General features: G+C 40.3%; 1 protein-coding gene and 1 pseudogene across 1 annotated transcript in view; one reads left to right on the top strand and one right to left on the bottom strand.

Moving 5' to 3' along the window:
* Positions 1–23,597, top strand: part of LOC145502331 (uncharacterized) — a 51,936-nt gene extending 28,339 nt beyond the window's left edge. The window contains 26 exon segments of the mRNA XM_081481599.1: positions 1–201; positions 700–948; positions 2,129–2,323; positions 2,573–2,764; positions 3,027–3,215; positions 3,548–3,799; positions 4,598–4,789; positions 5,418–5,615; positions 6,070–6,318; positions 6,636–6,881; positions 7,319–7,507; positions 8,191–8,427; positions 9,445–9,600; positions 10,268–10,501; positions 10,862–11,023; positions 11,525–11,686; positions 12,187–12,348; positions 12,726–14,263; positions 16,955–17,816; positions 18,086–18,712; positions 19,217–19,462; positions 19,919–20,110; positions 20,845–21,285; positions 22,019–22,183; positions 22,605–22,716; positions 23,297–23,597. Of these exon segments, the coding sequence (XP_081337725.1) occupies positions 1–201; positions 700–948; positions 2,129–2,323; positions 2,573–2,764; positions 3,027–3,215; positions 3,548–3,799; positions 4,598–4,789; positions 5,418–5,615; positions 6,070–6,318; positions 6,636–6,881; positions 7,319–7,507; positions 8,191–8,427; positions 9,445–9,600; positions 10,268–10,501; positions 10,862–11,023; positions 11,525–11,686; positions 12,187–12,348; positions 12,726–14,263; positions 16,955–17,816; positions 18,086–18,712; positions 19,217–19,462; positions 19,919–20,110; positions 20,845–21,285; positions 22,019–22,183; positions 22,605–22,716; positions 23,297–23,597 (7,949 nt within the window).
* Positions 23,598–24,933: 1,336 nt separating this feature from the next.
* LOC145503295 (uncharacterized) overlaps positions 24,934–26,648 on the bottom strand; it is a 1,905-nt pseudogene continuing 190 nt past the window's right edge.

The raw sequence follows: 26,648 nt of genomic DNA, 5'->3' as shown, positions 1-26,648 counted from the left end.
CAATCACCTGTCCTCCAATTACCATTTCATCGGAAGGACTAGACATCACCCCCTCATTCTGTACCAATGGAAGTGCTGTCATTCATTATGCAACGGATTGCCGATTCACGTGTAAGAGCGGATATCAACACCATGGGCCTGGTCTGAAGACTTGTAACCAGCAGAAGACCTGGTCTCCATTGGGAAATCCGTGGTGCAAAGGTGAGTTAGCAACTTCGAAAGTTCTTTTAGGACATGGTAACAACTATTACACGGACAAATAAAAAAAAATGCTTTTCACGCTTCATATGTGCCTTATATTGAAGATTGAAGAAATATAATTTGACAAGCAGGGTTTAAAGCAAATGACGTTTGAATTAAAGAGTGAACATTGAAGAAATGACCTTGAAAGTTCTTTTCCAGGGAATTAAAAAAAAAAATGAAAATAAGATTTTTTGGTTTCAACGAAAAGAAAACAACAACAACGACAACAACAACTGTAGATGTTGTTGTAAAGGTAAGTAAGTAAAGTAATTCCTCATTTAACATCCTTATTTTTTGTTCCTGTTCTTTGTTATAATGATTAGGGCTTTGCCACTCTTATTGTTATCACAATTATGATGAAAAGTGCTTAAAGGCCAGTTGTCAATGCGCATGTATGACAAGTTTGTGTACTTTCTTATTTTTGTTGGTAAAACCCAATATTCTTTTCGTTTATAGATGTCTCAGCACCAGTATTCTCAAACTGTCCATCAGATATTGTAGCCAACGCTGACAGAGGTACAACGTCGACACAGGTCACGTGGTCTCATCCTACAGCTGCAGACAACTCTGGTTTCATTCCCAACATAACACACTATGGGAAACAGCCTGGGGACACATTCCCCGCTGGGGAACATAACATCCGGTACTTGGCCTCAGACAAAACGGGGAACATTGCCGAATGCAAATTTAAAGTTTTTGTTTTAGGTAACTGCCTAGAGATGGTAGCTGACATACTTTTGGATAATCTTTAGGCACTTTCTAGTCGACCAAAAATTCCAGTCTGAAAGTCCGGAAAATTCGAATGGCGAATTGGACAGCATTTTCGGAATTTCCCAGTTAACCGGACAACCTCACGAGGCACAATCAAATTTTCCTCGTGTAATTGTCGAGTTTTCGATTGAATTCTTTGTATTTCGGAAATGTAACAAATTTCAAATTTTCCAGAAACGTCTGCGGGAAATTTCCGTACCACTCATCCACATTTCCAAAGTTCTGGAATGCTTAGTGATAGAAAAACGCTCTTTATTTACCATATTTACTTTGCTAGCAAGAGCGCTTCTGATCGAACGTCAAAAATATCAGCTCTAAATACTGAAAGGGCATGGTAACTTTAATTAACGATGGTATCCCAAAAAATTTGAGTTCGAATTGAAAAAAAAAAAATGTAATTTTGTTTCACATAGGCTTCAAATGTCCAAATTTTACAAAAGACGTATGGGGTACCACTAAGATTTTTCTTTTTTTTTTTTTTTTGCCTTTGATTTTATCATATGCCATGCAATCACTCATTTTATACCAAGCAAAACATGAAAACCATTCGTATCGTTATTATTCGTCCCCGGAAAGGGAGTGTATTCTACAAACTTTTATAGCGGGAGGCTTCGACCCGAGGGTCAATCCCTTACCTTTTTGTATACCATTTTGAGAGAAAAGGTACTCCTCTCGTATACCTTTAACTGAAAAAAGTTGTCCCTTCACATACTTTCATAACCAGCCCGTATTATAAATAAATAGCCAAAAAAAAAAACAAAAAAAAACCCTTTTGCCATTTTCATGTAGTGCTTAACAGTAACATGTAGTCATACAGCCATAAGGTGTGTCTGTATGTACGAAATATTCTAATTAAAGTATGACAGATTTCCTTAGCCTTTCATATACTTCAGCTTGTTAAAACCTTACCCTTTTATATACCTGAAGCCGGAAAAGGTACCCTTTCGGGCCGAGCCTCCCCGTATAGGCCTTTACAGGGAGTACACCCCCCCCTCCCCCCGGGCTCGTTCGGCAATTTCTATTTTAATGAGCTTAATTATAAATTTCCTGAAATATGTCTAGACACTAGAAAGAAGTATCGTTCTGAAACTCGAATTTGGTTACCTCCTGCTAGTTGTGCGATGCCTGCCTAGATTGTATACTCCAGCTGGAGGCTCCTTACAGTGTACCAAAGACAATCAGTATGGATCAGAATGCTCCTTGGCTTGCCAGGATGGCCACACCATGAGAGGCTCTGACCGCAGAGTCTGCGAGAAAGATCTGGTTACTTCGTTGGGTGTCTGGACGGGAAATGAGACAAAATGTGAACGTATGTAAAATAGGATTAGAGTTGCTGTCAGAACCCACACTTTCGTGAACTTGTTTAAGCAACCATCACCATAACACAATGTTTTATCGCCTTTTGAGGGTTGCCAAAATAATAAGTAAAGCTTACACAAACACAATTCAGACTACATTTTGGTAAAAGCAAATGCTTCATTGAGATTTTTACGAGTTGATCTTGCGCTCCCACTCCACCAAAACTTCTATCACAAAGTATAATACGTCTTTCCTATAGTGGCCAAGTGTGCTCGCCTCATCCCCCCTCCACACAGCATACAGTCTGGTTGCGGAGGTGGTTCCCCGTACAACGTGTTTGGTGACAAATGCCTTTTATACTGTGCCCGTGGCTACCACCGGGTTAACGGCTCGACTGAGAGGGTCTGTCAAGCAAATGGCACATGGTCTGGTGAAGAACCTTACTGTCAAGGTAAGTGCATTCATGTCACTGTGTAAACGGGTATTCTCTTCCTAGGAGGTATTTTTGTTCTTGGCGCTGACGGTCCAAAACGATCATAAATGTATAAAATGGGAAAACCGTATTGAACCTTAAAAACTTTTTCTCCTAAGTCACATCATGTTGTGAGTCTACTGCACACTGAAATTGGTTTATAAGGTTAATGTTGATGAGAGGAAATACCGAAAACTTTCACTGAGTATAAATTATTTTTGCTCGTTCTTCTTTTCTCTAGTTGTTCATTGTAAGTCCCTTCAAGCTCCAACGGATGGCCAGGTGACACCAAGCTCTTGCAGAATGTCTCCTGAATACGACACTACATGTTACTTTAATTGTCCCCAAGGTTACAGGCTAAATGGATGGCCAATTGTGGTATGCCTTAGAGACGGTCAATGGTCACGAAACACCACTACGTTTTGCAGAGGTTGGTTTGCAATAACAATAACAATAACAATAACAATAACAATAACAATAACAATAACAATAACAATAACAATAACAATAACAATAACAATGACAATGACAATGACAATGACAATGACAATGACAATGACAATGACAATGACAACGACAACCACAACAACGACGTCCATAACGATAACGATAACGATAACGATAACGATAACAATAAATGGAGGTAGTGAAAAGTTGAATGACCCAGGGATTTACCCAACACTTGAATTTCGGAGTAGAGGGAAATTTTTAATCGGCTTCGTAGTGAAATTTCCCTAATTATTTTCATGTGTTATTACACAGACGTGGAAAGACCTTCGTTTGGTGTTACTTGCCCTAGTGACATCAAGCGCTACGCAGACATAGCGAAAAACTATAACACAATAAACTGGTCTCCCGTGGTTGCCACTGATAACTCTGGCGTGGTAGTCAATGTGACCAATCATGGTGTGCTGACCGGGAACAGGTTCCACGAGGGACGACATGAGGTCATTTACAACGCAAGTGACGCAGCAGGGAATTACAAAATCTGCAAATTTCACGTCACAGTCGAGAGTAAGCTTTTTAGAATTGATACTGAGTTACGATACATCAGTCCTCCTGCAAAGCAAGTTGGTATTGCTTCTTATTAACCAAGCCTTGAAACAACACATAATAGCTACATTTGTACGAAAGGCCTTTTGCAATCTTTTTCCATGCATGTAGATAGCATTTCGATAGCTATCAAAATTGAGCATTATTTTGTCGACGTCTCTTCTTTTGCAGCTTAATGGGAAGGTAGTTAGCTAGCTAGCTAGCTAGGTATGATAAAATGTATACGAGCTAAGTGGCTCATCAGGCCGCAGCTTATCCTGGTTTTGGTAGCATGAAGAGTTTATTTGAGTTGTATTTCTACTACCCGCTGGATGGGATGCCAGTCCATCGCAGGGTTGATTTGAATATATTGTTCTCCTGTGTAGGCGACGAGTCGAAACAGTGTGCCGGTCAATATTGTACCACAAGGGTATTTACAGACTTAAGCATTATCTGGTCCCTTTTCCTTCTTTTTTTTTTTTTCCTTTTTTATATTTTTATTTTTTTATTTTTTTTTCATTTTTTTTTTGAATTAGAAAGAATCGTTTTATGTGTGATTGTTGAGAACGAAGTAATAAATCCGCGGTTAAACTCAACGTTTGACTTTATTTTGACTAGGTAAAACCTCCATGGCGAATACTCGACTTAAACTCTCAAAAACCGCGTGGAACTACGTAAAAGTACTTGACATTTGATCCCTGTCACTCATTTCTAAATAAGGTACATATAACACAATGTCACGCTCTCCTGAACAGAGATGTTTTATGTTTTGTTCTACAGTTTTACGATGCCAAACATTGTTTCCTCCACCAAACGGCTTTCTAGTAGAAGGCTGTGACAACAGCTACGGCTCCACATGTCGAATGAGCTGTGACGATGGATATAACTTGCTGGGCTCCGAGATCCTCACCTGCCTTCACAAACCTGGCCACATTACAGGGTACTGGAACGAATCGATTCCGACCTGCGAAAGTGAGCGACAAATAGTTTGTAACCTTTATACCCTCCTTTTTGGCATCAAACTTTACTCTGGTATTCACAGACCTATTTAGATCGGTACTGTGAAGGAGCTATGTCACAGATTTTCATATCTAAGAAACAATAGTCTAAACAGATATAATCATATTATTTATAACTTCCCCATGCAAAGCTATCCTTTTTGCTTCTTAGTTTATTACCTTCCCGATGATGAGTTACCATTTCCTGAAACAGTTTTCTAGCCTTTTTTGATTAAAAGATGACTTTATATGTTGCAAAGTAATACCGAGATAACTCACAGTGAAACAGCACCTTTAACCATGTGGAGTGATAAAAATCTAATTTTGGTGACAGTACCAATAACGAGGTGACGAGAGTAAAGAAAATCATCAACTAAGTGATATTGTCCAGATTTACCATCGAATGGCAATAGAAAGTATTAACGGCTTTAACTTGGAAATGAAATAAAAAGGCTAATGAGTCCATTGGATTCAGCATTTCAGAGTTTCCGCATAAACTGTTGTCATTCGAGAAACATCATTAACATCAGTGCGGTTGTAGGCATAACACAAGACATAGACACAATTGTTTATTTAATTCTTATTTACTAATTTTCTTTCAGTACGTTCCTGTCCTTCTCTAAGTGCGCCTCAGTATGGTTTCATTTACCCACACATGTGTACGTTTTCCCCAGTCAGCAGAACTGTCTGCTATTTTGAATGCAGACGTGGTTTCCTTGGGAACGGTGGAACTACCGAGATTCTTTGTGGGAATGATGGAAACTGGAACAAAAATGAATCTTCAATTTTGCAATGCCTTGGTAACCGCTTTGTAAATTATCATATATATTGTTCCGAATATGTGTTACAGTGTATATCACCTGAGGTAATAAATTAGACAGTATCACTTTCAATCTTGCGTATCGTTTGTAACTGCATATAAGTGGGGACTGGTTATTCTTTTTCGCTTGTTTGTAAAAACATGTTATTTCCGTCCGTTGTATCCTCTGCCATAAACTTCGGTGAAAAGTTAGTACGATGACTACGTGGCCAGATGTTGACATTTGTTATGGATGTGTGGCACGTCTAAAGCATTTGTTTATTATAACAAATATTTAGCAATACTTTCCATCGGTAAAGTAACATTTAAATCAAGTTATTTCTATATTATTTAAACCGCCGGGCTACGATGATCCGTCAAGGAAGAGGGTGCGTCTTTTCCGATCTCATCTATCATAATGTGCTTTTGTATTGATTGCTTTTGTATTCTCACAGATCTTACCCCACCAGTGTTCATCAGTTGTCCTTCAGATATTCGCGCAAGCATCAATATAAATTCTACAGCATTGGTTAATTGGACCGAGCCTGTCGCTCTGGACAACAGCGATCTGGCACCACAAGTAACCGTTGTTCCAGCAGGAATCAGCCCACCACACAACTTTAACAAAACTACTCTTGTTGTGTACACTGCAAGAGATTCAAGTGGGAAAAAGGAGGAGTGCTCGTTTAAAGTAGTGTTGGAAGGTGAGTTCAAAATGGATGGTGCCAAGTTAAATTATGCCAAATTGATTTTCGAACTGTTGCTTGTCGTGGTGACATTATGCCTTACTCTCCGTCTGAGCTAAAGGCTGGGAAATTGTAGTCCTGCACTCGGTCCCCTGCCAGTAATCTCACCTAGGTCTAGGAGTGAAGACCGATGACTCTCTCCTCCTTCTCCACTGTCACTGTGTAGTGTCAGAATTATCGCGAAAATGGCTGGTAGAGCTATGTCCGTGTAATAGCATTTGCTATGAAGATAGAGTCTTTTCTTCACACAACTCCTTTATATATTTTCATCGCAGATAATGAAGGCCCCCAGGTTGTATATTGTCCCCCAGACCAGGAAATTACTGCGACGCAGATGACAACAATAGTGACGTGGAACGAACCTCAGTTTAAAGACAACAGCAATAGTCCATTGGTAATCACATGCAGTCATCAAAGCGGGACTGAGTTTTACTGGGGGACATGGAATGTACATTGTACAGCCTACGATGATAATCCAGATAACGACCCAGCTGTTTGCCAGTTTACAATCACGGTTAAGCGTAAGTAACAAGTAGACTAACATAAGAGCTTTAAAGACCTAACTTTCGCAAATTAATTAGAAAAAGAAAACATCTGAAACTTGTCTAAACGTTCCGTGCCACGTGCAAGTACCGCTCAGTAGCTTAAACTAGCCAAAATCTTTGCTTTTAAAGTTAAGCTCGACTTCCTGTTTGTGGCGTACCGTTTTACTCCCTTTATGCACTAATACTTGATAAATTACGGTGTCCTCGTCGGAATTCTATCAATTTACACCCTAATTGCCTGTATCTGTACTATACACAATACATTTTCCTGATGGCGACATTGTGATGAACGAAAGGATTATCAACGGTTCTCTCTCTTTTTATAACAAAACTAACAATTAATGTCGAAAAGTACTCTTGAGAGCAACTCGTCAAAACGAATGTTAAATTCGTAATTTTCGTTACTCGTACAGCGACAGAGTGCAGTGACCTGCCTCCTCCTAAAGAAGGCGCAAAGGCTTGTGACGATTGGATGTTTGGAACGTTCTGTTCCCCTTTTTGTAACAACAAGTCAGACTTTGCTCAGCCTTTGCTTTCGCCTATGTGGGTTTGTGGAGCATCAGGAACTTGGAAGCCAACCAATCGTTTTCCAGACTGTACAAGTGAGTTAATAATTGTTTGCATTTTTCCTTTTGCACTACCATTCCTCGACTTCTTTTCGCGATCGCTTATCTCTAATTAAGGGGCATTTTAATGTGACAACAAACTGTCAACTGTGCTAACTGTTTTGACATGCAAGAGTACCCAAAATTTTCTGATATAATTGTTTTCCTCCTTTACTAGTTGCTATTTTGATATTCTTTTTGTCGCTAACTTTACATTGTTGGTACATTCCTTCATGGTTGTTGTTGTTGTTGTTGTTGTTTTTTTTTCACCGTTTTGGAATCTTGTATTGATTATTATTATTTGCTAATGACATAACAGTGTAGCGTTATCCAAGATGAGGGATCAAATTAGTGATGTCTTCTATTAAAGCGAAATTAAATCTCAACGTGGAGGGTTTCCATGGGCCCGAAGTTCATGGTTCTACTTGAGTTTACATACTGATGCTATGAATCCTTTACCATGGTCTACAAAAGTGCATAAAGTGAAAAAAACTAACTGCTGTCAATATTTTATCATGCAAATTTTGTTGATTTCAAATCTCAGCTGCTATCAGTTCGAATAAAACGCGATATGTTCAACTGACAATCACAAATTTGACCTATACCCTGCCATCAGTTTAAGTAAACCTCTTAAAATGTAAGGAAGAACCAACTCGTTTTGTCCATCAACCCTTTTGTAGAAGTATACCACCCCAACGATGTCAGGATGGCAATTGATTTGCACTACTACTATGGTGACTGTGCCACACCAGAAGCCCAGGCGCAAATAAAGCAGAACTTCATCCAACTGTTGAACGAGTCTTTCTTCAAAGAGGTCTGTCAGGATCCAGCACTTAAAGACAAGTGCAAGGCAGAAAATGTGAAAGTCACATGCTCTGCGGTAGATTTTGTTATTAACAGGAGAAAACGTTCTGCAGGTATGACAACATTTGACAAAACTCATATTTGAGAAACCAGGGGCGGGTTGTTCGAAACCCGGTCAACGCTAATCCAGGATTAAAAGTTAACCGAAGTAACAATTTTTCTTCTTCAGAAATGTTTTTCACTGCTTATTTTTTTTGTGTGTAGTTTGAAATTACTCAAGCTCAATACTGAAGGACAAACAATATAAACAGAAAACCTCACCGAAAATGTACAAAAATGAAATCAAAATTCTCGCTAATCCTGGGTTAGCTTAATCAGGCTTTGAACAACCCGGCCCAGAAAAAAAGAAAAAATCATCGGGTGGAATAGTAGAAATGCTGTAGGAACACGAGCCTTAGGCAAGTGTTTCCATGTTCTACCGAGTGAGAGAAGTGCAGCTTTGAGCGCAAGCTTTCTTACAGGATATTTTCAATTAGATCTTAAGGTTGCACTTAGTAAATTTGGAAGTGCTGAATACTTTAATTGCCTTTAGAAAAATGGTTTATTTACAAAATTGTTTACGGGCAGACGGACAGACGGACAGACGGACAGACGGACAGACGGACAGACGGACAGACGGACAGACGGACAGACGGACAGCGGACAGACGGACAGATAGACAGATGGTGGAAAAACCACGGATGCGAAAAAATTAACCGTGCACGCATCAAAAACAGCAACATCTAACTGAAATTGGGATGTGGAACAACAGCTGGGTGAAAAATCTGTCCGTACGTCCACTTGCTCCCAAGAGAACTGAGTGACTGAGAGACTCACAGACCGACAGTATGGCAAACCGATGGACGGAGTAACCGCCCGACTGACGGACTGACGGACTGACGGACTGACGGACTGACGGACTGACGGACTGACGGACTGACGGACTGACGGACTGACGGACTGACGGCCTGACGGACTGATGGACTGGCAGACAACCACTTTGTCAGACCACTCCTGATCTTACATCCTCGTATACGTACACTGGCAATTGTACAGAAAAACTAAGAGTGTTATCCAGGGTCCATCGTCAGATTAATTAACATTAGAACATAAGCCCGAATTTTCATTCTGCTTACGCTTATTTTATTTATTTATTTTTTTATTTTTTTATTTTCCAGGCGACGTCGGTCATCACAGCCGAACTCGACGATCAATTCCACGAACCACAATTACTCTAGATGTAATTGGTAGGTTAATAATATTATCTTAATTGTTAGCACTTTGGAACAATGTAAAATCTAAAAATACCTAAGGGGCTGTTTGCGTCGCCTATGGTCAAGAGTTTAACTCCACAACTGGCAGTATAACAGGTGGAAAAAAAAAAAAATTGCCCCAAAACCATAGTAACAAAGTCCACTTTTTGAGGCACTCCGCTAAAGTGTTTCACCGATTTTTCCCTCACTTTGCAGCAGTTTAATGCTAAAAAGTCAAATATATTTTTTTACTAGTCCTAGTGTTATAAAAAAAATACAGCCACAGAAAATTGACAACTTCAAAGCAGCAACCCATAACTCCGATTTCCGTAGCATGAATTGAATACAACTATCTGTATGCTAGTCTGCTTGGTTGTCATAAAGCATCCGGTTGTCCTTAACCACCCTTACCTAAATTACACGCTTGAGCAGAGCAAAGAACTGTGAGAAAAAGAGGACATTTCTTGCCTAACAGCCACGCTAAAATCCTTTCTCCCCATATTAACCATAAAGCAACGACATGGGAAACGGGATACGAAGTCAAGACTCCAAATGATCAATGCGACAACTTAACCTATTATTATCGAGTCTCCGTGAAATAATAATTATTATTATTTTTATTTATTTATTTATTTTTTTTCTTTTTGCTTAACTCTTGTAGTGGACCTTGATGGTATTGAAGCAAATGACACCAAAGAAGGCGAGATAACGATTGGCGAGGAAGGCATGAAAATTGCAAAAGACATCAGTAGCCGGATAAAAGCTGCAGTTGACAACGGCAATCTCAGTCTGACCATCAATGGCACTAAGTTCGAAGCTGATAAAGATTCATTCAACATCTCAGAGCCTAAAGAATTTTGTACCAAGGGACAAACATTTAAAGAAGGATATTGCCGTGAGCATATTTCCTAAAATTAACATTTATTATTAATTTGATCGCAGTTTCGAGCCAGAAGACTCGTGAATAAAAAAAAATGCTTTGACCAAATGCCTCATTTGAAAGTGGGCTGCAGGATAAAGTTTTAGGTTTTAGTTTTGTAGATTTAAGGTTTAGCCTTTAGCCATTTCTCATGAAGTACCTGAATCGTTTGCTGCTAGTTAATTACGCATAAAGCATAGCCAGAGCCATTTTTCCTCAAATTCTCTCAGTTATAACTGCAAAGACCTTATTAGTTTACCGCTGAGGTGAGTTGAATTTGCATGTTTTACGTTCATAGAAACTTCTTAACTGCATCTTTGTCTCTGTGATCTACAGTAAACTGCACACTGGGGACTTACTTAAACAGCGCTACCGGAAAGTGCGAGGACTGTCCTATCGGATCATACCAAGAGCTCAGTGCACAGGAGGAGTGTTTGATGTGTCCACCGGGTACTTCAACAACTGAATCCAGAACAGAGAATAGCTCCAACTGCTTAGGTAACACACCTCTTTAATAAGACTGACGAGACATAAGTTTCTCTTTGAGCCATTGACACTAGCAGAATTCTGTCTTGGATTTACTGTAACTACTTATTTAGTATTCTAAAACGGATGAACAACCTATAAACCTTGGCTACATAGCTATAACAAAGCAAACATAAAACAAATTGCCCAAAAACTGAGACACATTTCGTTTAGATAACATTCTACTGATTTTGAAAATCGTAACTTGAGTTCCCTCTCCTTGTTATCATTTTTTTCCACCGAATGTACAAGTCCCATGCTTTGTAGGGTCCGGGACGAGGGGGGTCGGGGTGGGAGGGGAGGGGGCTGTAGGTAGGGTGTCCCAAAAATTTCTCGAGAAATGGGAGCTCCTGTAATCACGTTACTCTTAAGCCCTTGAGATACGATTTAATTTATATCGTGGTGGAATGATGGGCACAACCTCTACAATTAAACATTAATGGTAGCCCTTTTGACTGTTTGTTTTCATGGAAGCTCTCTGCAAACGTGGTTCTTACTCGCCCACCGGAATGGAGCCTTGTTTTCTTTGCGAAAAGGGTCATTATCAAACAATGGAGGGCCAAAGCTCATGCTTAGAATGCAGTCGGAAGAAGACAACTTCCGCCAAGGGATCCAACAGCTCTATGCAATGTGGAGGTATGTATTTAAAAGACATTCCACGTGTGCGATGCATCAGGTATTACTCCCAAAGAGGCGCAGAACTTTGATGTCTAGCTAAGTGAACTTTAGATAAGGACGTTCTAGTTCTTTTTTGTAGCATGCAACATTACCTTGTTTTCATTTACACGACATGGACACAGTGTCGTCCTTTAACAGGGAATCTTAAAGCCTGTTGGCTACTATCAAGTTGTTAGGGCAAGCTGAGAAAAAATGCCTGTGACGAGCCGGAAACATACCTAGTAACTTCATGCAAAAGAAACCCAAGTTGAGGACAGCCTACAGCCACCTCCTTTAAACCAAAGCATTTTGCTAGCAGTGCATCTAGTTTTCATAGATATAGTGTAACTGTCGAGAGCGATGAGACTATTCATAAATTTAAATTACGGTTTTGCATAATTTTGTTTCCAATTTATTTGAAAATCTTCACTCGTATGACTTACATCTTACATGTTGTTTTGATTAATTATTTTCCACAGCACCGTGCGCGGCTGGATCTTTTTCTTCAACCGGACTGGCTCCATGTTCTTTGTGCGATCGACGCTCTTTTCAGCCACGTAATGAGAGTACTGTGTGTTATTCATGCCCGGGAACAACTATAACACTAAAACCCGGATCAAAGAACCCAGAAGATTGCATAGGTTAGTGGTCTTACTGAGAAATTGCGAGCTACATGTACCCTTTGTATGCATGATATGAAATTCGTTGAGGAACTTTACGGCATAAAACTAATTTAATTGCACTGAGACCTCATAATAGGAACAGAAAAGACAAACCCGTCCTAAAAGATCCAGAATCAAATCAAAACTAATGCTTTTGAAGCGTGATCAGTTGTCAACCTGGTGTTAATCAAGTGTCCCTAAGCGCCCTTCACTCATTTCAACTGGACTGTGTGGGTTTTTTTTTTTTCTTTTTTTGCTATTTTTTTGTTCGTTTGTTTTATTTTTATTTGTTTGCCCCACTTAAGCAAAACTGGAAACTGACACTATTTTTTTTCCTGGACTTTCATTTGCTCCAGAAATTGACGAGTGCGATTCCAACCCTTGCATCAACAACTCCACGTGCACCGACCTCATCGGCGATTTCCTGTGCTCCTGTCAATCTGGTTACACTGGGAAACAGTGTGATTCTGATATTGATGACTGTACAGATCAGCCATGCTTTAACAGTGGCACATGTCAAGACCTGCTCAACAACTACACCTGCTCCTGTGCACAAGGTTTCCGAGGCTTCAACTGCGAGGAGGATATAGATGAGTGTGTTTCATGGCCGTGTGCTAACAATGCCTCGTGCGAAAATCTCCCTGGTGGTTACCAGTGCCAGTGTGAACCTGGTTACACGGGAAGTCTGTGTGATACGGAAATTGATGAATGTCTGTTATCTCCGTGTCAAAATGGAGCTACTTGCAGGGACAAAATAAACAACTACGAGTGTCTCTGTCCAGTGGGATTCCAAGGCAACGACTGCGAAGAAAATATCGATGACTGCGCGAGTGACCCCTGTCAGAACGGGGCCAGCTGCCGTGATAAAATTGACAGTTACCAATGCATTTGTCTTGCAGGTTTTAACGGATCCCATTGTGAGCACAATATTGACGAATGCGCTGGCGCAGACTGCGAAAACAACGGTACATGTTTGGATCAAGTTAATGGGTTTTATTGTATCTGCGAGTCTGGATTCTCCGGGTCAGCCTGCGAGTTCAACATCGATGAATGTATTTCCAACCCATGTCAAAATCAAGCCAGCTGCGTGGATATGGTTAATGGCTATCGCTGTGACTGTCGCGATGGCTTTGATGGACTGCACTGTGAAAACAACATAGATGACTGTGCATCGAGTCCTTGCTCAAACAACGGGTCGTGTCACGACGGGGTGAACAACTTTACCTGCGTGTGCCCGCAGGGTGTCACTGGTAAACTCTGCGATGTGGACATCGACTACTGCGCCTCGATGCCTTGCTTGAACAATGGAACATGCTCTGATGGCATTACCTCCTTCACTTGCCAGTGTCCAGATGGTTTTAAAGGAAATCAGTGTCAGATCAATATTGACGACTGTAAAAATATCACTTGCTTAAACAATGGCACTTGCATTGACGGCATAGATGAGTATAAGTGCACTTGTGTTGACGGGTTTGCAGGTATCAGCTGCGAAATAAACATAGACGACTGTGGGCAGAATCCATGTGTAAACGATGGAACTTGTGATGATCTGATAAATGACTATCGTTGTACCTGCAAGAAGGGTTATACAGGAAAAAACTGTAGCACTGACATCGATGAGTGTTCCAGCTCTCCATGCTACAATAATGCTACTTGTATCGACAAAGTGGACAGCTACACTTGTTCCTGTGTTGATGGATTTAGCGGACCACACTGTGAAGTTGACATCGATGACTGTGTGGTAAATTCTTGTGGTAATGGATCCACGTGTAGGGACGGAATAAACAGCTACACTTGCGACTGTGCGCCAGGATTTCTGGGCGATGATTGTGCAGTGGAAATTGATGAGTGCGCGTCTTTCCCTTGTTTCTATGGTGGGACATGCCATGATCAGGTAATTAACCAGTGTTGAGCAGCATGCAGCTCTCATTTGCACGTCACGACACCTTTCAGCTTTGGTCCTCGTCTGACAAAAAAATATATTTTAACTTTGCAAAAAGGAAGGTGTGATACCGTACTCTTATCTTTTTCTCAGCTCGTGAGCGGGTGGAATTCAATAAATCCTGCAATCTGATTGGTTCCTGTAGCGGGCGGAATAAATCTCATTTGGACCACCACAGCGGGCGGAATCCGTCGTATTGTTCTATTTTCGTGAGCGAATTAGCGGTAATCGTCAATCTTTCGCCCATTTTACACTTCCATAGACGATTAATCAACGCCAGTTTATCTCTATTCGCCTTTAAATTGCAAGGAAAGTCACCGTAACTAAATTCAATTGAATTTTTTGAAGTTGTGCGAGTTTGTTTGGCTGTTTGTAGTTCGGCGCTGTAATGGCGCGTAATCTTGCTGTGAATATCTCTCTGTACAATTTTAAGTAAAAAATGAATCAATTTCAGTTCAGTTTACAGGGCTCAAAATATTTTTCGGACCGTGGCGAGTCATGTTGACCGGCCAAAGTAATTTTAGCTTGGTCACGTCTCGTTTCTGACCGGTCAAGATATTAACAAAAAAATTAAATAATGTTGACCTAATTAAACCCACAGATATAATTTGTCTCTTCCAGTCGTTGCTGGATCGTTTAAAGATTGGCCTACTACAAATAAAAGCTTACAACTAACCAAAGATAGCTTGGCAGGGCTCAGCAGCTCAACGAAGTGGCACGCTCTCAGTGGAATTCTTGCCACCTGCCAAAGAAAAATTATTGAACGGATGCACATAAGATGAAACTTCGAATTTTTCGATCGGTATATTGAATTCCATGAGCTGCTGTTTTGATGTTCCACAAAGTATTTATGTCCGTCAAAACCTAAGTGAAACCAAACATGCATCAGCAGATTCTAATTTTGGGCTTCAGAAATAACTGAGTAAAGAAATATAGCCGAAGAAGAAATTCCTGTTTCCTTGATTCTCGTCCGTGCAAACCCACAACAAATCATCGCGTTACTACGAATACGGCTACAGTTGCACAACAAGTGTTGGGAAGTTTCTTAATGATGTGACTAAAATTAAGTTCTAAAGTGTAAACCATAAAAATCTAAACTCTGTTGTAGTCATATTAGAGAGAGGTTTTGTTCACGAAAAACTAATGACTATCATTCGGTAGATTTTACCAAGCAACGAGTTGAGAGTGTCTCAAATTTCATTCGCGAACAAAAATAACTTTACAGATACTAATATAAAGGCCTTCGGCTTTTTTGTTGGCACATAACTTCGTCGGTTTTGTAACAGTGACTTCAATCGGTTGGTTCTAAGTTAGATACTGGTTTCGTGCTCAATGTTACATTGTACGGTTTGATGGAAACGAAGCAGAGTGCAAATAAGTGTTTTGATGTCCCGGAGTCCCATAGTGTCTAAGCTGGAAACAACTTGACAATCAAGCGAAAAGTCTTGTTTTGGCGTCTTGTTCGTCGATTTTTGTGCAGAGAATGTGAAAGAAACGACAAATATCTTGACATCTGTAGAGCGATACCTTTGAAATGCATGTGTATACGCCAACAAAGAGAGGTTCCCTGTGACAAAAGTGTCACAGTTAGGCAAATCTAAAATCGAAAAGCTGAATCTGATCGGATTCTTTGTCTACGGAAAATTTTTGCTGTTCGAAAGGCTAAATAGTTTTGAATTCTGAATTGAAAACCTCTACCGTCCTAAAAGGTAAAAATGTTTTTCGAATGGATTGCAGTAGTTGTTCGAACGGCTGAATATTTTTCTGAACGGATAACCCCAGCCGTTCGAATGGCATTCCTATCGATCTAGAATGCATAACAAACAGTAAGCGATCGATTTTTAGCCGTTGAACAGATACCCGTTGATGTATGTTTTCGTGTGAGAGGCCAAAATAAAAAAAGAGACTAACAATCTAAGATTTACAGTTGGGGATTTGATTTTTTATTCAAGAATGAACAACGCGACCGTCTCAACGTGACTGGTGAGTGAAGTTTTTGGCCGGTCAAGTCACCATTCTGGCCGGACATTGTCCGTTGACCGGCCGTTACATGGAGATAAACTTTACTTCCTTGATCGTTGCTGTATTTGAGAGAATTTCTGTGGAATACACTTAACGAATTTACTCGCTCTCTGCTACTCAATTTACCGTGACGGTAGAAAAGTCTGATTTCGAGTGATTCGCAACGACTGAGGAAAGTGTTTTGAAGTAAAATTTCAAACTTTGCAAGAAATTTCAAACCAGAAAAACGATTTTGGCTGGAATTTTAAAGTTCGGGCTCGAAAATGTTGCCCTCAGCTGCTGCCTCGGGCAGCATTTTTAAGACCTCGGTCACAGTTTTTCACTATACGGCCCTCCCAGCCGACCAATACCATATAATTCTTTTTTTAATAGTTTCATTTAGCTTTAAGGTATTATGTTTAACGCAGTTCAAACGGTTTCTTTAAAACACATACAGAGTGATTAAACCTGTTCTGAAATAAGCGAATTATCGTCCTAATTTGTATTCCTATCTCCCAAGCTCAACCGTTAGAGTGCGTGACCTGTATCCAGGCGTGCGTAAGTTCGAATCCCATCAGGTCCCCCATGTTTTCGCTGTCCAAGACTGATTTCATCTGAATTGTCATCATTGTTATTCCGCAGATTAATGGCTTCGTTTGTGTCTGCCCCGATGGATTTACAGGTTTGCAGTGCCAAGAAAACATTGACGACTGCAAATCCAATCCGTGTGAAAATGATGGCGTGTGCTCAGATCTGGTTTCAAATTACACCTGTTCTTGTCAGCTGGGTTTCAACGGCTATAACTGTGAAAACCGTATTGACTACTGCAGAACAGCCAACTGCAGCCAGCATGGCATCTGTGTTAACTCTCGCACTGATTTTCACTGCAACTGCAGAAGTGGATACTTCGGTAAATACTGCGAGCTTGAAATAGACGAGTGTTCGGCAAGGCCTTGTTTCAACAACGCAACTTGCCATGATGCCGTCAATAATTTCACTTGCTCCTGCGCTGACGGGTATACAGGCAGGTTATGCGAGAACAATATTGACGACTGTGTTAATAATAGCTGCCAGAACAATGCTACTTGCGTCGACCATACTCTAGGTTACTCCTGTCGGTGCTCGGAAGGCTACAATGGAACATACTGTGAAATGGAGATCGACGAATGTGCATCAAACCCCTGCGATAACAATGGATCTTGCGTCGATCTGACACCGGGATATAAATGCAGTTGCCCAGATCAGTTTATTGGTGTAGACTGCGAAAACCCTAAAGACTTCTGCCTGTCAACACCTTGCCAAAATGGAGGAACGTGCAACTCTGATAACTCTACAAGGAGCTTCACTTGTTCGTGCAAACCTGGCTTCACTGGAGCCACATGTGAAGAAAACATTGATGACTGTGTCTCGGGTCCTTGCATGCCAAACTCTTATTGCCAGGATCTGGAGAATGATTACAGTTGTGAGTGCTACCCTTCATACTCTGGAGACTCCTGCAACATATGTAAGTAGCAAAGTATTTTTTTAATGCAATTGTTTGATCCGCTTATAAAGCGTAGGGATGCAATTATATTAGCAATATCCTATGCCGTATATTATGCGTTTCTGGTGAAAACAAACTGTTACAATGTGTAATTCGTACATATATGACTCCATTTAGCAGGGCACCTTAGATTTTCGGAAGGCCAAGGAAGTAATTTTCCCATAGTTTCCATGTAGTTAGCAACCCAGAGAGAAATAACCGTTTTATCGATATTGACTATTGTGTTCCAGTTCTTGGCAGCAATTTCGATCTTATCTTTAAACGCAAGACCGCAGACGACATGGTGTTACTATCAGACGGCAAAAGTATTCCAAACATGAGATATTTCACCATCGCTATGTTTGTGCGAGCAAATTCTACATACAAGTCAGGCACATTGTTTAGCTATAGCGTTGCTGCAGACTCAGATGACATCATTGTACTCTCCTTTACTGAGTCTCAAGTTCATCTGGAGATTAAAGATGAAGTAGTTAGAGCCAATTACAAGTTAGCAGATGATCACTGGCATTATTTGGGGGTTGTGTGGAACGGCCTCACTGGAAATGTTTCCGTGTACATTGACAGAGAGGAAATAGAGAAAGTGAGTAATGTCAAAATCGGAGAAACTATCACAGGAGGTGGATGGATTGTCCTCGGTCAGCGTTATCTCGCAGAAGAACAGACGACATCCCTTTCGACAGCCTTCCGTGGCACGTTACATCAAGTGAACGTTTGGGATATTCCAGCAACTGCCAACCACATGTGGAACGCGGCCCAGAAGTGCACTTGGCCCATTCCGGGAAATGTGCGATCATGGAGCAGCTTTCTGCCAGGAATCAAAGGACAAGTGGAAAAGAGATTCATGACGCAATGCAAAGGTATTTGCTAAGTCAAGGAATTGTAACGTCTACTTGAGGACTGATGATTTTAACGCAAGTTCATCAGAATTAAAGGAATTCCAAATATGCAGAAAAAATTAATTACGACAGTCTGCTTGATAGAAACTTAATCAAAATTCAATAAAGTCACTGCATAGAAGTTTCATGTTGCACGGTTTGTTTTGCCGTGCAAATAACCATCGCCACTGAGAAGCTTTTCCTTGATAAATCTCTTCATTATGCTGTACAAGGCAATTTCAACTTCCAGCCCGAAGATGAAACCCCGTGCGCGAAACTTAAAATGACGGCTACTCAGCAAACACTCTCCGCAAGAAGGCTTTAACTTTTTAGTAAAAGAAAACTGCTGATCTGATCGGAAGTCATTTCACAGTGATTTGCTCCGGTACTGACCGCTTTTTAAAATGTCGCAAAACTTTATCATTATAATAATGAAATTGTTTTCCAATTTTGTACTTTGTAACAAGCCTCTTTCCTTTTTTAAAGCTGCAGCTTTGGACATGTGCACAACTAACTGCTCGCACTTCCTTCACTGCGAGTCTCGCCAGGGACTTTATCAATGCAAATGCCAAGCCGGATTCTCAGGTCCTCACTGTGACATCAATATCGACGATTGCAGCTCAAATCCCTGTATTAATGGGAAGTGTGTAGATGGTGTCAACCGATATGACTGCGAGTGCAACAAACGTTATTGGGGAACCAACTGTGAGAAGGAGATCATCAACGAAAAAGGTTGAAGGGTCATAAAGCTATAAGTTTTTGAGCATTAATTCACTATAACACTAATAAGAAGAATACCGCGAATTGCGTTTTTTGTTTTGTATATGTTACGAAAATAGCAACACAATTAACACAACACTAGGGACCGTAAGAGCGTCTAGAAATGTTTGGTGGTATTGCACAACTCAGTTCTTGAGATCAATACTCTATATTGGCGACCAGAATATGTTTTCGATACCATGACATTATTGTGTCAAACCAAAAAAAAAGCCTAACTAAGCATATAGTCCTAATTTAGACTTTAAAAGTGATGTAAGCTAACACAGCTGTTGTAATACCTTCGGTTTCGGAATTTGCCTGGAAACTGAAAATATGTTCTTTTATGTGTTAAATGTTCTCTGTTACATATTGCACATCAAGACTGAAAAAAGCTGACGTCGGTGTTTATAATTTTTTTCACCTCAACAGAGTGTCCCGAATTAAATAAGCCCAGGAATGGAGATATATCTTGTCGAAAGGTTTCTGGTAAACTGCTGTGTACCTTGTCCTGCGACGAAGGCTACTCGTTCAATGCCGAGGCGGTGACTGTGTATGGATGTGGTCCTGATACAAACTGGCAATGGAATGACATGGAAGAGCTAGTATTACCAAAGTGTTCAAGTATGTAGGAAGTTCTAAATTCGCAGTGAAAAGGATAGTTTACTTTCCCGCTCAAAAGGTGTCCAGGTTGTGCCAGAAATATTCTTTACTTATAAGAAATATTCTTTACTTGAAAGCCGAACAATAAACAAGCCTCTCGCCAGTTTACTTTCGCCTGTATTTTAAAACCATCCTCGGAGTAGTGCTTCTATGCGCAACCGGTGGGCTGCATTTCGTGCCTTCTTACACTCTGTTGTTTTTTTGCCATTGATTGCTATACTTACCTGTATACTACTTGTTGATAAAAAAAAAATATTGCGAAAAAAAAAAGTTCCATGAAAATATTGCGACAAAAGCCTCGAATTCGTACAATTAAGCCTTATTCTCCGAGAAAGTTCAAAACGAGCCCTGGTCATGGGGCAAAACTCTTGACATGGCATGATTGTTTTCCTGTAAATCAAATGAATTCATTTTGCCGGATTAAGACTGGCTTCCTATATATCGAATGAATGGCTTGTCAATTGGGCCAATATATAAGTTTGATTACTTATGATATTAGCAGTAAGAACTTTGTCTCTTATGTCTCATTATCTTCTCAATGTTAGAAACCTTGACCGCACCATTAATTAAATTGTTTTCATATAATAAATGACAAGCCTATTGTTTTTACTCAACCTAATGGATTCCATTCTCTAAGCAATTCACTCCTCGGAGTATTTGATTCTTATGTTACTCTTCTTTTCTCTTCCTTACAGGCAAGGTTGCCCCTGAGGAGATAGAACATCGCTTCTCGATTAAATTTCCAGGTATGCAATGCAACATCATCCAAAGTCGCGAAAAGCTGCATTCAGCAGTGGAGAGGGAAATACAAGCCACGCTTTCCACAGTGCAAGGATGGAAACTGAAAGACGTGAAAACTCCCGAATGCGAGGCGTCAGCCGATGAAAGGAAGAGAAGAGCAGTGGATCTTCCGTTGAAAGTTCTCTTCTCGCTGGTCGTAAACTCGTCAGGAGATGATGTCGAAGAGAAGAGTGAAGCAGTCTTGTTTCAGATGCAATACGCTGTTGCCACAGGACAATTTCAGATAAGTTTGAGTGGAATGAAGAGTACGGCGAATAAATCGTCATTGCAGCATCTCTTCACCAATGTCACTTGTGCTGCTGGATTCCTTATGAGTGGCGATCGAAAGGGATGTGGTAGGCATTGTCTAATTTAAAATTTCGATTCCGATTATGCTAGAGCAATCGTACGACTGATTATTTTCAGCAGTTGGAGAGGAAGAGATTTCATTGTAACGATGAAATTAAAAACTCGGTTTACTTGGATTTTCAGCCCCAGATTCAAAGACCCGACACTGCTAAGCACTCTCCTATACTTCAAACCAAACTGTTGGCTTATACATGACAGTCACTTCCCTTAACGCAGAGTTTCAAAAAGCAAATCGGTAAAACTATTTCAAAAGCGTCCATCTGTGCGGTCAATATTAAAGATATGGACCGCTTGTCATGATTGAATGAATGAATGAAAACTTTAGTAACGTGTCAGTGTATTTAGCTATAGATTAGTTAATTGCGGACATCTAACTTAAGTCGAAAGCTAATAATTAGTTTACAAGAATTAATAAATAAATGTTGAAGTTGACAAGTAAATATTTACAGCATAATAATAAATACTATAAAATCATATAAAATCATTCTGTTGACAATTTACTTAGTTTGCCGCAACTTCTATTGTTGTCAACGAGGTCTGAAAAGTCAATTTATTAACGTCCGTTACCATCCAGTTTATCGGTATAAGGATATATGGTATGACGCACCTGGAAATTATCCCGAAGTTGGGCGTCGGGGTGGGCGTCAGGGAGGGAGGGAAAGGCACTACTCTTGGACCTCGTTTGTGCTGTATATTAACACTTATTTTGTCATACGTCAGTGGCTTGTCCCGTTGGAACATCGTACGATCCAAAGAGTTTGAAGTGTGTACTGTGTGGTAAAGGTTCTTACCAAGACAATGAAGGACAGACCAGTTGTATAGAATGCAATGAAGGGAAGACGACCGATAGCTTGGGAGCCGCTTCCAGTGAGGAATGTGTCAAAGGTTAGTGCTTGTACATATCGCAACCATGATATATAGCAGAACGTGTTGAGAAAAAAAGGAAAGGAAAGGAAAGGTCCTAAAAATCAAGAGCTGAATAGAGGCAAAAACGGGAAAAAAGGGCTAACATTTAGGAGGATTGAAAAATATTTATCAAAGTGCCTCCTGAAAGATCTGTGACTTGGTCCGTTTAAAGGAGCTTTGACGCGATGTTTTTGGTCATCTTCGTGATTTACAGGAATTTAAAACAAAGAAACCCCAGAGAAATCATGATAAGCCGAATGAATGCGTGGTGGCAACCGAGAAAGATAAACTATAAGTTAAACAATAAGTAGAAGTGATTTCCATGACGTAGCTCCGTTAAGATTACGAGCAATGGCTTAGGTATGACGAATTTTTTTTTTTTTTTTTGTTTCACCAACAGGTGTTTTGTCCGACAAAGTCCCGTCAGAAGGAAAGGATATCACTGTTTACATTGCAGTATCTTTGGTCGCAGTGATTGCAATAATGATAGGCATTTTTGTTGTTTACTGCAGGTATGTATAAATCTTCATAAAATTATGAATAAAGAAGAATTTACTTCATCGAAATTGACAATATTGTGTGTCAGCGACAAAACATTACACTAACCATACCCCCTTTGTAATAACCAAATCCCGCAAGCTTCACCTTCAGAAAAGGACGTAGAGAGGAGCGACTCAAAGTGAATAGAAGTCCTTCTTTGTTCGAACACAAAATATAAAAAGAAGAGGCGAGAGCAGGCGGACCTTGCCTCGTTCCACAATCGGAAGAGGGAGGGGCGCGGGGGGAGGGGGGGGGAAGTATTCGTTGCAATGGATGAGAATGGAAAAGGACTGGAATTCGCTAGATCTGCTACAATTGTCTTCACGGAACGAATTACAATCTTCAGCAGAGCTCGATCATTCAAACCAGCTTCGCCATAGTACAGCATTTGGCATCCATCCAGGAAGAAAAAAAACATGTGGCTAGCCTTTAAAATGAGCAAAATCATGAGAGAGACTAACAAACGCATATCACTCTCAGGTAACACCTTTGTTTATCCGTGTGCATACATAGCGATTGATCATTTTTTTTTTTTTTTCTACACACATGCAGGTACCGCCGTTCTTGTTGCTTTGCAAACAACAAGGTTGGTCAAAGCAACTCAAGCCTCGATAGATATCATGTCTCAGTGGTAAACAGAGAAGCTTCGCAACTGAAGAACATAGAGAGCGGCGACCTTAAACGATCAGTGTATTCGGATATGCCAGAGAAGAGGCTGAACAATTTCACAAACGTTAATGCTCTTGCTGGTGACAAACTTAATAATGCTGATGTGACATCGACCGCTATCAAAGCAAAAGATAATAACTTATATCCGACAGACAAAAACCTTTTCGCTCAATCAAAGGTATGAGGTGATTTGCTCAGTAACCGAAACGTGTCGTCAGGAGACCATAATCAAAAGCGCGTTTACTGCTTGTGTTATTTTCTAGAAACAATTTTTTTGTTACCTTTCACGTTAAATATTACCGTTAAATAGTGCACTCAGTTTAGTTTTTACGTATTCGTTTGAAATCAGAGACTGAAAGATCAGAGTCACTGGCGATGCTCGAGGTCTGTTTTTTGATACAAGTAGGATTTAAGCCATGTAGATCGTGATAAACAGTTGGATTATTCGTGCACTTAAATCGCTTTGACTTTTTTAAGTAGATAACCTTTAAATTACTGATAAATTGTGTTGATTTGGTGAATAACCAAAACTTCTCGAAAGGAGACCATAACCTGGGGCGTGTTTACAGCTTGCAATATTTTTAGAATCGGTGGTAATTTAACCTACTGCAGATCATTTTTCCCAGTCTAGGTTCCAGACCTCTATTATTTACGATATAAATAATTTTCAACAATATTTGTAGCCTTCACTAGCATACAAAACGTCACGTTTAGTAATAAAATGCGTTGGAATACAATGTCTATCACCGCTGTTTGTATTATATTCTAAAACAAGATACGATAGCCTAAGAACAAAGAGTGTAAATGATGACAGCAACCCTTGAAATAAATTTCAGAAGCCCGAAGGGAAGTTCGACGCTACATAAGACTGGCGTCTTGAGAGCAGAGATTCTAATACATATTTAACATTTTCCCGCCTAATTTGCTGGCTTAGAGGACAAGTTATGGAGATTTTTCTCGCCCACTAGACTGACAGGGAAGGTAGATATACTTTTTTAGATTCTAGATTTTAGATTCTCACGTCGGGTCAGTAGAACTTTACCACTGAACGGCGATAAGGTAATCACGGGCGGCCTTTAATTTGTAACGCAGAACAGAGGAAAAATACTTTCATGTGTTTTAAAAGAAAACAAAAAGCCCTAGGAAATGTTAGTGTGCAGTGATATCCATGGTCATTGTTTTAAGTCCATTTTTGTTGTTGTTGTTTTTCTTTATTTCCAAGTTCTAAGCCTTACGTCAGTTAACGCTTTCTGAGCCAGTCGTACCCTGGGCGCTTTCCACTCGATGAAAAATTGCGCTTGGAATGTCCGAAAATTTCCTATTCACAACACTCATAATGATATGCAAAGTTGAAATGCGTAACAACAATGCTGTTTTCTCGACAAGGTGAACATTCTTCGCACTAGTTACGTAATACCTGTTCAATACCACCAGGTACCACCTTTCTAGTCGCAAATATGAAGTAAGCAATATTTACAAGTTGAAAATGTTCCTAAAAAGACGTCTGATTATGCTTATATCTACCTCCCTTTCCTGTCGAGCCTCCTGTTTGGTGAAGCACCATCGGAAGTGGTACTAATGACCCACAAATTACAGGTGGTTTCTAAGATGCAAACTGTTTCCCAGAACAATGCCATCAGCTGGGCAGCAGTAACACCAGTTGTTGCGAGGTGGGCTAGGCAAAACTTAAGCTGAGTGCAAACACCACGTACAAGGAAGGCTAGGGCATGAGTAGCAATTTCATCTACTTTTTCTTGTACACCATAGTTCAGTTCTAGATTACCAAGATCAGTGAAACCAATAAGTTCACCTGTGACTTTATCCAGTACAAGGTTTGCCATTATCTTCATCTCATCAAACAGCAATACCACATACCTTTGAACGTCAAAATAGGAGTTAGTTTGAGCTTTAGCTCTTCAACAACTTCCTCCTGAAAACCCCTCTTTGGCTTGATGAAATTGCGGCAGTCTTTAAGACGACGCTGACTAGGCAGTACTAAGACTTTGCTATTCCGCAGCTCTTCATAGCATGCAGGAGACTTGGCGGCAAGCGACAGATGGGGTGGTAACATTATGGGGTGGTAAAGGACATCTTTGGCCGAACTGGAAAAAACTTCTTCTGCTGCTGCCAGAACAGGCTCATAAATGGTGTGATTTCCCTATCTGCATCACTGAGAATACTTGCAAAATCATTGCTGAGTTCATGATCAACTTCAATGCTATTTCTCTGAATCTCCATTCTCATTTCATTAAGTTTTTCCTCAAGCTCAGCACACCATAAGCGTTGGCTTTGCCAGGTCAGTTTTAGCCTGTCCGGATTTGTTTTTGATACTGGTGCTTTCACATGGGCAAGTGTAGCAAGTCGTCTCTCTTTTGCGTTTGTTACCTGCACGGCACTTGCAAGATACTCACTACAAGGTTCGCAAACAGACTTCTCTTCATTGCACATAACTGAACAGTCCTTCAGTCTCCAGTAGCCTTTGTTGGCGAAAAGCTGAACTGGTTCATCTACACACCATGGGTCGGCACTCAAAGGTATGACACGATGGAAAAGCTTAATATCAGCACACCAGGTTGCACCCCACTGCACAGTTTGTAGCTTTCTGGCTTTTTTAACAAGTTCAGATACAGTGACATGCCTGGTTGACCTTAGGTGTTCAAGATACTACGCATGATCTTCAGGCAAAAAGCATCCAAAAACTTTAATTGTGAAGCCAAGACTGTCATCGATGATAATTTCAAATTCTGGAATGAGGAAAGGGTCCAGTATCTTTTTTACAACAAATCTGTCGTTCATTAACTTCATATTCCAGTCGTTTAAGCTCTTTAGCCCTGATGTTCGTTGGCACAGTTCTTTGAAGTTCTCGCACACGGCCTGTCGTGGCAGTGGCAAATGATCTTTCACTACAGAGCGAGGAGTTCTTTGTTTCGCTTTAGGAGTATCGCGAGTTCTTTTCGGCATGTTTAGCACAGGTAACGTGCCAAATCTTGGCTTTTTCTTCGTCATTTTCTGTGAATGAACTGCAGAAGAAAACAAGGTAATTTAAGTAAAGAAATACTGAAGAAAATCTGGAGCTAGCTTGCCTAATAATGTTGCAAATGTTTATGTGTTATGCATTACGTCTAAAACAGATCACCGCAAATTCGCAATGTATTTAACCAGAATTTGTTTTATTTACAACGTACTTACATCAGTGTTTCAATATCTTCTGGATGGAAGCGTTTCTCGCATATAA

Source organism: Orbicella franksi, chromosome 11 (genome assembly GCF_964199315.1).
Source record: "Orbicella franksi chromosome 11, jaOrbFran1.1, whole genome shotgun sequence".
In the NCBI taxonomy this organism is placed as follows: domain Eukaryota; kingdom Metazoa; phylum Cnidaria; class Anthozoa; order Scleractinia; family Merulinidae; genus Orbicella; species Orbicella franksi.
The sequence above is the reverse complement of the archived record's forward strand: the minus strand, read 5'-3'. Positions and strand labels throughout refer to the sequence as shown.